General features: G+C 36.2%; 1 protein-coding gene across 6 annotated transcripts in view; it reads left to right on the top strand.

The window, feature by feature from the left end:
• megf11 (multiple EGF-like-domains 11) overlaps positions 1 to 14,554 on the top strand; it is a 180,930-nt gene that overhangs the window by 46,712 nt on the left and 119,664 nt on the right. For 3 of the 6 annotated variants that reach the window (XM_038268940.1, XM_038268937.1, XM_038268936.1), the window contains exons 6-7: positions 9,104 to 9,196; positions 9,352 to 9,372. In XM_038268940.1, coding sequence (XP_038124868.1) covers positions 9,104 to 9,196; positions 9,352 to 9,372 — 114 coding nt within the window. The remainder of the gene's footprint in view (positions 1 to 9,103; positions 9,197 to 9,351; positions 9,373 to 14,554) is intronic. The other 3 variants (XM_038268941.1, XM_038268939.1, XM_038268938.1) reach the window with 1 other exon arrangement.

Genomic DNA, 14,554 nt, shown 5'->3' with positions numbered 1-14,554 from the left:
GCTGTTGAACAAACTGAGTCTTTAAATAGGTTATGCATTAGCATTTTGATGATCTGAAAGGTGATTAGATTTTCATCATTTTTTTCATTGTGTATATTTATTCTCTGTATTATTTTGGCTCGGTGTTTTGCCTTTGCCTTACAGAATGGAATGTAGCAGTTAACTACATCAACCAAATATGATGTGTGATGATGTGTTTTGTTGTACTAAAAAAAAGAAAAAAAGAAGCTACGTTCCTTGCAAGGTCTTAAACAAAAATGAAATGTAGTCATTTTCTTTCTCACAGACTGCAGAAAAAAATAAAATAAAAACACAAACAGACATAGACTGACAGGGACCTATTTTACAAGACATTGCAATAAGTTATAGTTTCACAAGGCAAAAGATATAAAATTTAATAACATTACATTGCAATCACCAATTAGCTCCATTGTTCCTTGTTCTGATAACAACTCTGCATAATGAGTTAGATTAGCCTTTTATCTAGATGAAAGACTCAATTTTCCAACAGATTCCTTAGACATGAGTTAGGCAGGGTGATTCATGCATTTCAATTAAAATGAAAGACCTACCTTCTACTTTATTATGCCTTCCCTTCAGTACACCGGTTTAGATCTCAAGAGAAGGGTACGCTTTATCCTCTCCCCTAGTCAAAAAACGTAATTTCCATATTTCTTTTTTTCTCGGGGATGTGACAAATTTGCATGTCCCTGATCTTGCTGATCAGAATTTGCTGATTGAAACTAAATGAAATCAACTCATCATCGTGACATTGAATTTGTCTCCTCTTCTCTTTGAATACTCTGCAGGCCCTGGGCTCATTGATTACAGGTAGTCGATCTCGCCACTCTCGTCAGCACAAATGTTGAAGCTCTTCCTCCTTTTCTTCTTGCCGGCTAAATCTAATTAGACAGTTTTCTGCTAGAGTACCGATGCTCAGAAATATGTCATGAATTATCTTCAAATCTCTGGTTTAGATTTTCTTTGTCACTGTGGTGTTTTTGCTATTTCTCAGGCTGGGTTGATGTTTTAAACATTCTCATTCGCCCCTTCCCTGCTGCTGGTGGTGGATGTGAATCGAAGCCTGATTTACTGGTGTTCTGTAGCTCCCTTTTGGCCTGGAGTAAGCCCCTGCTGACTTATCAAAGACCTGGGTGTCATAATATTGCACTCAACATTATTCCCAAGTTTTTCCTGACAAGGGACAGAGGAAAAACTAGCAAGAAAAACAAGCAGAACTCGGAGGAAGTGTTAGATGAGGTATAATCAGTTAAGGGGACAGGCTGTCTGCTCTGCTGCCCTTGGATTGTGTATCATCTCTCCCCAGGCCATGTTAGTGGGCCGCTGATTCCCATCAGGCAGGGATTCTCTCTCGTTGTATTTGTCTGCCCATCTTACTTCCCAGATAGGATCCAGCTTCTCTTAACCCTGCTGGCCAGATGACCTTGGCTGCCACAGACTTATTTATGCTAAGTACCTAGTTGGTGATAATATTCCTGCTTGCTTTGAAATGTTGAGCTTCGACACAAAGAAGAAGAAAAAGTGTATAGAAAAAATGCTTTGTATAGGTTACTCTCCTCTGCCTAAAAAAAAAGAAAGAAAACCTTCCAGTTTGTGCAAACACTTCCAGGAATACTAATGCCCACCTGATCAATCTAGTGTTGTGTAGCTCAATATAAATGATCAAGAAAACTGCACACTTAGTAAACACTGCGGTGCACTTGCAACATTAAAGCTTTACTATATGACAGAACATTAGAGGTGATTTACAACTTGTTCTTTTGTGGCTGAGCCTGCTGATAGCAATGTGTTGTGGAAAGTAAAATGTTATGTGTTAAGCTGAGATGTGTACTAAATATAAAATACTTTTTCTAGAACTTAATTGCAAATACATGTATAAACATACAGCTTGAAGCCTAATTTATATTTAGGTTAAAGCTGTTTTCTTCATTATAAAAGCCGTTTTTGTGTTTATTTTCATTCATTGTCCAGAACACTAAACTGTGTACAACTTTCAGTCATTTAACTCAAACTGTCATCTCCAGGAAAATTAATATTAATTAAGATTTTCAGTAACAATATGGAACTTATCAAGCCTGAAATCTATCATAAGAAAGATGGTGTTAAAAAAAAAAAAACGTTTTTATTGTTTAAACTCTAGTGAGTGTAACAGCAATAGGGACTGAAGGACTGCCGACCAAGAAAGCTACTGTACCGGAACAAGCCTGACAGAATGATTTCTGGTAAACTGAAACAAAGATAAAACTATTTGGTCACATCCTAAGGATGGTGTATGAAATGACAAGCTTTGATACGTATATCTTTAAATATAATGCTAACATGTCTTGGTCCTCTTACTGTATACAGTCCATTAATACATTTCTAGTAATTACTATAGAAATATTTGTAATATTTCATTGTATTTAACTTTTATTAAACCACATTCAATGATTTATTTTAGTGTTTTACACACTGGACTTTTCTTACCTGTGGATATTATTCTTTCCTCAAAGTTTTCCACATATAACTTTTCATGTCAATTTGATTTAAACTACAACCAAACACAATCGTTAAAGCAACAATTTCTTTGACTTACAATTTTATTGGCCTTTAAATAGAACCTGTTTTTGTACCTCAGACATTGCTTCTGCAATAATTACTAAATTGGTCGCAATGGCCCTTTTCCACCATGTCACGTCCTACTCAGTAATTTATGTCAATATCATCAAGCTTGGTAGTGGTAAGATCATGCTAGGGATCTGTCTTGCTGGTGATGTGATATTTTACCTGTAGATTATGAATATACAATTGACTAGAACTGATAGTTGTGGTTAATCGATAGATCATTCAAAATCAATGGTAAAACCAATTGAATGTTCTTAGATTAATAATTAGAATTGTAATCTTCTTACTTAACAGGATTTTTCCAGGTTTCTTCTCGGCCGGCTGTTAAAATCCAGTTATCCCCACCAATTTAGTGAGTAAGGCTAAGACTTTCAGCAGAGTTATTGATTACCAACCAAATAAATTGTGTCTCTATTTATTCAAATGTCACCAAAAGGAGGGTGAGTCTGGCCTGAGTAATAAACCACTCGCTGCAAAATAAACACAAACTACTGCAGGTAAAATAAAGATGTCTTTATTGTAAACAATCAAGGATTCTAGGAAATCTAACATCTATGCAAACACTACACGCTACTAGAAAATAAACATGTGGTAGACTAAATTAATAATTTGGAAAGAGGGAATAAAGGGATATAAGGGGGTTTCTGAGGAGTATCCAAGGTAGCGGAATGTCAATACATTCAATAATATCACTTAAAAAATAGCAGCAGATATAATGAACTATAAAAGGTGCCGTTAAAAACAGCGTGAATTCATTCAGCTTACAAGGACTAATGCTTATAAATGGATGAACAATACAGCATTGTAGCACATTGAAAATCCTGCATTTATCTAACCCAGTTAGGGGGGCGGGGTGGGGGGGGCTTTTGCTATGATAGAGAATAATAAAATAAAATGACGAACCCCTACCACATGGTCAAAGAGGTGGAGCAACAACTCCATCTTAAAGGGACACGCATGACTGTAACCATTTCAGCAGTGTTTTGTGTCACAACACTGGCAGCAGTACAGAACAAAGCCGGGTGTTCTTATCAGACAAATATTCCAAAATAGATTAAATCAGTTTTAAATTCAATGCATTAAATATATAGCAGATTAAAATAATGCCTCTAATATTCCCACAATTCAAGTATGAATACAACAATAGAAAATTTTTTAGAGTTTTCCTTTCAACTGTCGCTACATGCATGTTTGGTGTTAGGGATTGCTGCCTAGTCAATGAATCAATTCAATCAGCTGGTTTTCCTTAAAGGTGTAGTGAAGGGTTTTCATTTCCGGGCAGATCATCAAAATAGGTGGTCCCCCTAATTGTCAATCATTCTGGTAATAGGTGTATGAAAGGCCATCCTACGTGCTTAACCTCAGTCGGCTATCTTTTTCTTTGCATGCATACTTTTATTTGTTGAGCTACGGTTTCAGCCAGACATTGAAGCTCACATTTCTCACCGCGGTTCTTTGAAAATGGCTGAGTAGTAAAAGAAAAAGTGTCTAAGTGTATAAGAAGAAGAGAAAGCCTCAAAAGAGAGAAACAAGACCAAAGTGTTTTTGGGAGATTCTTTCACGCGATATTGAAAGCACAGGTAGGCATTCCCACCGATGCCTCGGTTGCAGAGTTTCCACTGGACAGGTAAAGTTTGGCATCATATTTAGATAAATCCATTTCACATCACTGCTAGTAAAAGTGATCTACCTCTGTATTTTAAATTTCAAGGGAAGATATGTTTATTTTGTAATTTATATCATTAGAAGTTATGCGGTGGCCACAGATCCTTATTTACCCCACAAACACATCCAAACTTCCATTTCAGCACACACACATACAAGCATGTAATGATTCATCAGTTGTCTTCATCCAAACACAGTAGGTTGAGTTTGCTTTGGCTTCATCTGAATACTGTACATTACTTTGTTTTAATCATTTCAATACTAATGTATGTTTATTGGGGGAAAAAAGTCATTTAAATTTTTTGAACTAGTGGGATTCACTATATATCTTCTCTCCATGGTACTAATCGGCAAGCTTCATGTGTATTACTGTTGTTTAATCCTTTATCTCTATCTTGATCTTCCTCATCACACAAGGGATGTTTTCCTATGAAGTATCAGGTGATGGATGGTCTTTTGATATTTCTTCAATTTTCAGTTAATTGCACCTGGATTAATCACATTCTGTTTCATGCTGATGATTTTGGAGCCCATTATAGCTGTGTGCAAATATACTGTCTTTTCTTGGGATTCTTTGACAGTGATTTGGACTTGCCAATGTTAGGTGAAGGATTACAATAGAAGCCAGCTGGGTCCCTGTGTTACACATAATAATTATGTCAGGACAAGGCCAGGGGTTTAACCAATTTAATTGTTCATTTTTAATTTTGGCCACAGATTTTCCAAAAAAAAAAAAGGTATTGATAAAAATTGTGTGTGTGTGTGTGTGTGTGTGTGTGTGTGTGTGTGTGTGTGTGTGTGTGTGTGTGTGTGTGTGTGTGTGTGTGTGTGTGTGTGTGGGTGTGTGTGGGTGTGTGTGTATGTACCTTTTGGCAACACACAAAGAAAAAAAAATTAGAAACCATTTTTTGCATAGGAACCACCCTTAGAATTAGCAGACAACCTTGACTGGAATATGCTACATACTTGTAGAGTTCAATAAAGGTTTCTCCAAAAAGGACTACCTTTTGAAAAGAAAAAAAAAAACTATTTATGCAGGTAAAAAGATGCAGAATCTTAGTTTTCCAAGAACAATACTACCCAAAACTAATCATCCATTTTCTCCTGCTTAGTCTTAGTCAGGGTTGCAGTGGGTGCCGTACACCCTGTAGAACACACTGGAAAGGCTGCCAGTCTGTCGCAGGACAACACAGAGACACACAAAGACACACAACCATGCACTCATACCTAACAGCAATGTAGAGAAGCCAATTAACCTAGCAGTCATGTGTTTGGACTGTGGGAGGAAACCCGAGTTCACGGAGAGAAGCCCAGTATCCACAGAGAGAACATGCAAACTCCATGTAGAAAGAACATGGGGCAGGATTAAACCCAGAACCTTCTTGCTACAAGGCAACAGGGCACCACCATGCAGCCCAAAAAATCTAATCAGGTCCAATTCTTTTTTTTTTGTTTCATGACTGCATGTTGGCACAGTTAGTAGCATGGTTGCCTTTGAGCAAGAAGGTCCTCTTTTTGATTTCTTGCCTAGAGTCTTTCTTTCTGCATGGAATTTGCATCTTCTCCCCATGCATGCATGTGTGTACTGTAGGAAACTCTGGCTTCCTGCAACAGTCCAAAAACATGACTGGTTAATTGCTGTCTCTGACTGGCCTTAGGTCTGTACATGGTTGTCTGTCTGTGTTGCCCTAAGATTGACTGGCAACCCTTCCGGGGTATTCTGCCTTTTGCCTATACACTGCTGGAGAGCAGTCCAACTGACCCTGACAGATAAGCGTCAGAAGATGGATGGTTCTGTTTTTGTGAAAAGTATGTATTGAATCATTTCATCTCTTGAGCTGAATTTTTTTTTACCCACATAGTTTTAAAACTTAAACTTTAAACTAGTGAAATATAACTATACTGCACTTTGTGAAAGGCTTTACCAAGTAAAATTATTTATTCTAATGTTCAAATGAATGATACACATCTTAAAGTAAAATTTTAGATATCAATCCCATTTAATGATCATAAAGAACTTGAATCTTACATTTAACATGCTTTTTCTAGTCTCCTTCTTTAATTTGAAAATACACTTGACCGACCTTTTAGATGAGCCAAAAGAAAAAAAATTGAATGTTTAAAAGCATTTGGACGAATTCCTTTGTACTGTAAATGTCGAAGCGTCCTCAATGAACAATGAACAATGAACAATTTACTTTTTGCTGATTTAGCTGTTCAGAAAAAGGTTCCTGAAATATTTGATGACTATTGAACTCTAAATGGTGGTTAATAGGTGAATGAGTTAAACTCTGAAAGGTAATCCTATAATAGAACGACACGTTTGAGATTCCGTTTATACCATTATTATTTTTTAACTGGTTTTCCTTTTATCCCATACTGTTTACATGATGATCACTGCTGCACCTTAAATTATAATGTTCATTTCTCTATTGTAAGCTGTAAGCAACCTTATTTCATTTTGTATACATTCGTGGTGTACAAAATGACAATAAAGTATAAAGTAATAGAGTATTTAATCTACAAATTGTTTGCACTTGTTCTTTTTCTCTCTGAGTTTAAATTATTTGGCAAGAAAAAATAAAGTCAATCTGTCTATTTTTTTGTATACAGCTCTGCTCATTTGTACACACTTAGCAATACTCTGTGGTTTTTTATAAGAGTGCCTTTTCTCCTTATCAAATTCCAAAGTGGGAAACCACCAAAACTTCCTAGGCCGAATGAGACAGCTACTGCCCCCTGCCAATAGGTCGGTTCAAACAACTGTTTTGCCAAGAATTACTTTTCAGCTGTGTAGAGAAGCAGGACAGAGAAAACAGCACGTGAACTGACCAAATTAGGCTCACTGAGATTTGGCCCAGTAACATCTCTACTCAACCCAAGGTATTGTGCTTCCTCTGTTTAAAGCTGACAAAGAAAATTTGTTTAGGTGTCTTGAAAACCTAAAATCCTTTTTCTTTCTCTTCATCTATCGGGGCAACAAGCTCTTACAGCCATTTACTTAAAATAACCAAGTAAGCAGATAACGAAGGCTGGCTCTGAAGCCCCTACAGCTTAATGGGCTAAGAAGGATGTTTCATAAAGTAAAGAAAATAAGAGCGAGATATCCCTGATCATCTCTTTCAAAACAGGTTTCCCAGGCAGAGGTCTCTTTAGATCTGTTGCAACACGAATTGCTACATAAGACCCTTGCCAACAACAAACATTACCAGTCTTACTAACGTCATGACAGAAACTTAGGTTTAAGGAGTCCCTACCTGAAAAAATATATATATTTTGAATAAAATGAATAAGACGTTTTTGAGTTTAATTGATATTAGGCCACAAGCCCTTTCTTTAAATACCAGAAAGAGTTTAAGTACAGGTTTTTCACTTTCACTTTATTTTTTAGCAAATAATCCAACATTAAACAACAGAACAACAATATCAAAACAAAACCAACAATTACCAAAAAAAAAGGAATAGGCTGAAGCAAAGCTTATTATTGCCTACCCTGTCTTCTACTTACAACCTTAACAACCTAGAGGTTCTTTTCTGCGTATATAAATATTCAAATCTACATAACATAGGATTTTATCATTTTACATTTTAAAGCCCTTTTAAAATTCACCAAGAAAGGACATAACTTTAAATAATCATTCAATTCATTCCAAATTTTCACACCAATAACTGAAACACATCTAGACTTTATCTGGCTCTTTTCTTTTGCACATTCAAATATAAACAAAACTTGCAAATTATATTTCTTCTCTCTTAACTTAAATAGTTTCTGAATACCAGAAGGAAGACTTTTGTTCACTGCTTTATGCATTATTTCCAGTATTTTTATATAAGTTTGAATTTCAATGTGTTGCTTTGAATGAAGAGTTTATCAGTTGGTTCACTGTATTCCACCTTATTAATAAGCCTTATAGTTTTTCTTTGCAACTTAACTAACTTATCAATAATTAACAGTTTTAACAGTAAACAGAAAACATTTTTAACATATAGCAGAATTAGTGCGAAAATTGTTATTCTATTTTGGTCATTAAGGAAATAACTATAGAACAGAACTTAGTTATATACAGTATATGGATATATGAATTAGATTGATCAATGTCCACAACAATTTTGATAGATTATGAGAATATTTTTGTATTAACATGTAATTTAAAATGGTTTATAGTTACCATCAGTTTTGGGGGAAACGCATTATAAAAAATTACTGTAATACATCACGTTTCAGGCCATAATGCAGTAATGTAACGTCCTGCAAAACAATTTTTTGTAATTTTTTAACAGTTCCTTAGGCGGGAGCGCATAACAATCCGGGCTGTTAAAAAAACCCCAGAAAAATGAGGCATAGAAACAGAGCTTGTGTCATATTGTGTAAAAGTTTTTGTTGTTTTAATTATTCTATATGATCACATTTTTATTATTCAGCTTTTAATGCAAAATTAATGCACACCTTCCTTTTTTCCTTAATGCCTTCCTTAACTCATTACTTTACACACATGGTAATATTGTAAAGAAACTTACTCTCTAACAAAGGTAACTTGTAATATGAAACATATTACATTTTAGAGGTAACTTGCACAACACTAATTACATACATACAAAATAATGTGTAATCAGGAGATTCAAAGTTTAGATATATATTAGAGATGGAAGTATAACTTATTTAGTTATTTAGTTTTAGCTGTTGTCTTAAACATTTTAACTGTTTTATGTTTATCTAGAATTGATCTAGCTTTCTTAGTCCATGTTTTTGTTTGTTTGTGTGTTTTAGTTCTCTTACAAGTTGCACTGATGCGGAAATGTTTCTGTGTTTCAGCTCTGTGCACAGAGGAGTGCGTACACGGCCGCTGCGTCTCGCCTGATACATGCCAATGTGAGCCTGGGTGGGGCGGACTGGACTGCTCCAGTGGTGAGTTAACTTTCCCTCCAAATCTATCATTAGCCCCTTAGATACATTTGTTCCTAATTTGCTTTCACAGCTATTAGGTCCATAAGACTTTGCTGTGAATCTGTTTTGCGTCAGTCTATCTCAAAGCTGCTCAGCTTTGTATCCTCTCTTCTTAGCAAGCACAGCCAATGGAACAGGTAAGTCACAATGAATTCATTCTCATTTGCTGGAAGTGGAAGTGATTTGTCTGATGAATCTAGCAGATGAATGGATGGTTGCACCTCTCCTGTGTTTACCTGATTCACTGTTTTGGTCTTAATCATGATTAGACCAGTGCCTGTGACTTGTTCAGATGATGGATCAGGGCCAAGCTGAAATAAGCCATTACGCCTGCTTTCTGTTTACCGAGCTCCGACCTCGGCTACTGAAATCTGAGGGGAGGATGGAATTGGGCAATCAACTTAATGTTGGTGCAAAATCTATATTCTCCTTTCTAAATTAGTGTCTGGATAAAAACATGCACATATGAACTGCTTATTGTTTACACCCATGACCCAGCACCCACATTCTGCTTAAACATTTCTGACCTGACGTCGCTAACATTTTATGCACCTTAGTCCTTTACCCCCCTCTCTGATGTTGAACAGGCACTGCCTATTGCATATTTAGAAATGAGTAATGGGAGATAAAATCATATCAGTAGTGCTACTGTATAGATCTATGAGTTTTCATTACCAAGAGAGCCATTCACTGATTAGCAGCTGTGTGTAAATCAGCCACTCGTCCTGTTGCCTCAGCCTACTGCAGATAGATTCATGGTCGTCCATGACAACCCTGAGCTGTTTGCTGCTGCTCCGTCTTACAGACTGCTGAGGGTCCAGCAGGGAGGATTTGAGGGTTTAGGGCCCTCAGGGACTCAACTCCCACTCCTGGCTAGTTAGAAATGCAGCCATGGATGTGCTTTTTTCTAGCCTCCCAGGTGCTTATCTAATCCACCTTGTTAAAACACGGTTGATGATTGAGACAGAGGCATTATTCATAACTTCATATTTCCATACCAGGCATGATTCCAGACTTTTTTCATTTATGAGCCTTCCTCTGTAGAAATTAGGATTGTGTGCCAATTTTTAAATTAAATCTGCCCTTCTTTTCCTTTATGTATATGGTTCAGCATGCTTTCTTTCTGATACTGTAACTGTAAATTACACACACACACATATATATATATAATATGTAATGTGTAGGGACACAAAATCATTGCCAATTTATAGCTGTACACTATTATTCCTTTTTAAGTTTTTTTGTTTATGCTTACTTAAAGTAGTGGGAAGGATGTGCTGGTCACATGATAGAGATTGCATGAATGTGAAAGAAAAAGTGTGTCGCCCAGTGTTTGGAGATGAAGGGCTGTTGTGGGATGCTCTGTGGCCTAAAGCTGAAGTGACAGGCTTTCAGCGAGTGATCTGGAAATGGATCAAAAGGCTTGGGCCGAGTTTCTGGTGCAGCACCCACCAGGAAGGAGTTTTCTATGTGGGTCAGGTGGTGAAAAATAAAGAACTGCTGGACAGTAGAAATAGGAACAGAAGGAGATTAGGTGGTAGAGTCTGAGTAAAGAGTTTTTGTTATACCATATATTTTTGGTCTGTTTCTATTCCTTTTTTGCCTGCTTACTTTCCACCCACTGTCCTCAGAAAACACTTCTTCCTTATCTTTGGCCTTAGTCCCACTGAGACCCGATTTACCCCGTGACCCGCCTGGACCCTGAGGTGTCTCTGCCTCAATTCCGAGACGCACTGCTGTACCGATAAAGCAGCAAAACAGGATGTTGACTGCTGTTTGAAAACTCAGTCTTGCTCTACATCTGTTTGTGTGAATTTGGAGCAGTCTGAGTAGAGGTTGTGTTTTCTCCAAAGACTGATGAATGATTAATTGTTGCTCTTGGGTATTTTGATAACTCTAAATCCTGTGTTGTGTTTGTGGAATATGCTCATGAACATTTTTCTCTAATCAAATGTCTTGAATGTTTTGGTATTCTGTTCAACAGTTAGACATAGCAGGCTTTTATTAAAACAGTGTCTTAAAACATAATTCATGCACTGTGAAATATTTTCTACTTTAACACCAAAACAATGTTAAGTATTTTATTGGAGTCTGGTGTGAAGACCAATCCAAAGTAATGCATAATTTTCAAGTAGAAGACAGATTGATTATTATTCAAGATTTTCTCTCATTCAAATCTGAAAAGTGTGGCATGATTTTGTGTCCAGCTTCCTTTACACGGATTTCCCTAAATAGTTGTTTACAGTTTAAAGGGCAATTTCGTTTTGTTTTTTTTTACATTTGGCCCTTGATTTTACGTTATTACCTCATGTTCTACTCACCAATATGAGTTTTATGTAATTTGGAGCTGTTCTGAATATATTCCCTTAGGTTATATCCAAGTAACATCTTCCTTTGGGCAACGACTTGAAGGCACAAGCTAAACAGTTCATAATTTATTCTTTATGGTACGCCAGCATTCATAACATGTAGGCGAATCACTGTCCCCCAGACATCCACGGTTATATTTTTTATACTTCTATTTCTAAAAACAAAGCGGTACGTGTATGATGTAATCCGCGCACTGGACTAGAGTTTTTTTTTTTTTTTAAAACCCCACTTTATTTAACTAATGTACATTACACTAGGCGGCTACGCTCTACTTCTTATATATTTGGCTAGCTAATCTGAATAATTTCATTTCATTTCGAGAGCAAGATCATCTGTGGTAGTAGCACCAGACATCTTCCAGGCATGTGAGTAAAACTAGCAGCAGTTCAGCAGACAGGAAAAATTATATATTTCTAAAAATAGAAATATAAAAAATATAACCGTGTATTTCTGGGGGACAGTGATTCCCCTACATGTAATGAATGCTGCCGTACCATAAAGAATAAATTATGAACAGTTTAGTTTGTGCCTTCAAGTCGTTTGCCCTTGGATATAACCTAACAGAATATCTTCAGAACAGCTCCAAATGACACAAAACTAATATGGGTGAGTAGAACATGATGTAACAACGTAAAATCAAGGGCCAAATGTAAAAAAAACGGCGCTCCCCTTTAATGCTTCCATAAAACCAGCTGTTCTATTCTGTTCTGTGGATACAAAGGATAATTAAAAAACAACAGTGAGCAAAGCAGAGGCAGAGCAGTGGTTCTCAAATTTTTTTTTTATCTTGACCCAGTTTGATTTACAATAATGCCCCACCCCTGGGGTAGTGCCAACCACTTTGGTAACCATTGAGTTAGGAAAAATCCTTATTAGCATTAAATAGCTCTTGCAACCATTTTAGATCCATCCTATATATATATATTGGCCAGAATATAAAAAACTGACATAAACAGGATATGCACTGTCCAATTATATACCAAATCAAATTTTCGTAATAACCGAAAATACGATTCAAGCCAAAGAAACAGAAAATAGAAATATATAATTAAAATATGTTACTTTAATATGAGCAGTGTCAACCTAAGAGTATAAATACATGTTTGTGGTGCTGATGTATATATTGCCTCAAATTGTGGTGTTTTTTTTGTGTGCGTGTGTTTTTGCCTCACTGGTGCTGGATCCATCCAACAGCTGTTTCAGTATATATAAGTGTATATATATATATACATATCAGCCAAAATGAGGAAGATATAAAAAAAGTAACTGTGTGTGTGTGTGTGTGTGTGTATATATATATATATATATATATATATATATATATATATATATATATATATACATATATACATACATACACTGGACTCATAAAATCATAATAACTTCTGAATTTATGAGCCCCATTACAGCCTGCATGTCAGTATGAAGTGTAGTGGGGCACAATATAATATTCTTATTTTCCTTTTAAAATGACGTCTTTTCACACACAGCTAAAACTTACACAGAGCTAAAATGCTAATATGTTTGCCAAAACTAGGGCATATAAATCTCGTAAACTGCATACAGTCACCCTCTTCGTCCACCTCCATGCTTATGCTAGCAGCAGCTGTGAGTGTTTGCAGGGGGGGGGTGCAGATAGAGCTCACTGAATGGAGGGGGAGCACTGAACAGCTCAGCACTCAGGAAGGGAGGTCAGAGGATCAGTATCAGCCCCTGGGTTGTTTCTTTCAGCTATTCGCAGCAAAAATATATCTTTTTTTATATCTTCCTCATTTTGGCTGAAGTCAAGACGCAAAAATTTGGCCGGAGAAATCGAAACTCAAGTGGGAGAATCCATTAGTTATGTACACAAAAAATCTCCAAGCAGTGGACAAAACACTGCAAGGAATGAAAAACTAAGGACATCCCATCTGAGTTTTGTCGAAGACCTTTTTGGATCACAGGAAGAAACGGAAAAAAAGTTGCACTGCTTATATAAGCCAAATGTGACTTTTTGGTCTTGTTGAAAATAACTATGTGGTAGCAAGGTAACATTAACCATCGAACTGAAAACACCATTTTGCTTCAGTAAACATAGTGGTGGCTGCATTATGCTTTGCAAATGTTGTCCTCCAGCAGGGACAAAAGTCTGTCAGTCTAAACCAATTGATTCTAGACTAATTGAAATTCTGTGACAAGATATAAAAACCTTTGATTTCAGATGTCCTCGTTCCAATCTAAGTGAGCTGGAGCTGTTATGCAGAAAAATGAAGGACTGCACTGGTAGAGACAGACTTAGACAAAAAAAAAAAAAATTAATAAAGATCCTTCAGCCCTTTCTCTGTTGGTGAATTATATAAAATCCCAGTTAAAATAGTGCAAATTCATGTTGTACAAATACAAAATATGAAAAACTGTAGGAACCTTATATTATCTGTTATTTTGTATCTATTTTTGTCTTTATGGCCTTCCTGTCTTCTTACTTTTGTTTGCCATCTCTTTCTCCATTAAAAAGCAATGTTTTCTCTCCAGTATTGTGTTTACGTTGTTTTGGGTTTTGTTTTTCTTTGTCTTATAATTCCTAATAAGATTTTTACCATGTAAGAAATGGATGAAAAACAATTTAAACTCATTAAAGCAGACGTGGCAGCAATTTTAGCTCAAGCATTTCAGTTAAATGGAACTCTGCTTATGAGAGTGAGCAGTGTGTCTTTAGTAATTTTAGTCCGCTGACGTGTAGTGCATGGATTTAAGAACCTAGACATATTATTGGCTGATGTCTGCAGCAAATACAGTATGTGCTGATGTGAAAAGAACTACTCAGAATGAGCATGAAATCCAATCTTAGTATGATATTATAAGTTTATTGAATGAAAACTATATGAAAACTATATGAACTTTCTTCATAGACCCTGCAAGATTTTCTTTTTTTTTTTAAGTTGCAGAGAAATGATTTAGTATTTTTTGTTT

Source organism: Cyprinodon tularosa, unplaced genomic scaffold, assembly GCF_016077235.1.
Source record: "Cyprinodon tularosa strain WSP-4 unplaced genomic scaffold, ASM1607723v1 ctg71, whole genome shotgun sequence".
NCBI lineage: Eukaryota > Metazoa > Chordata > Actinopteri > Cyprinodontiformes > Cyprinodontidae > Cyprinodon > Cyprinodon tularosa.
This window is presented reverse-complemented; position numbering and strand designations above follow the sequence as displayed.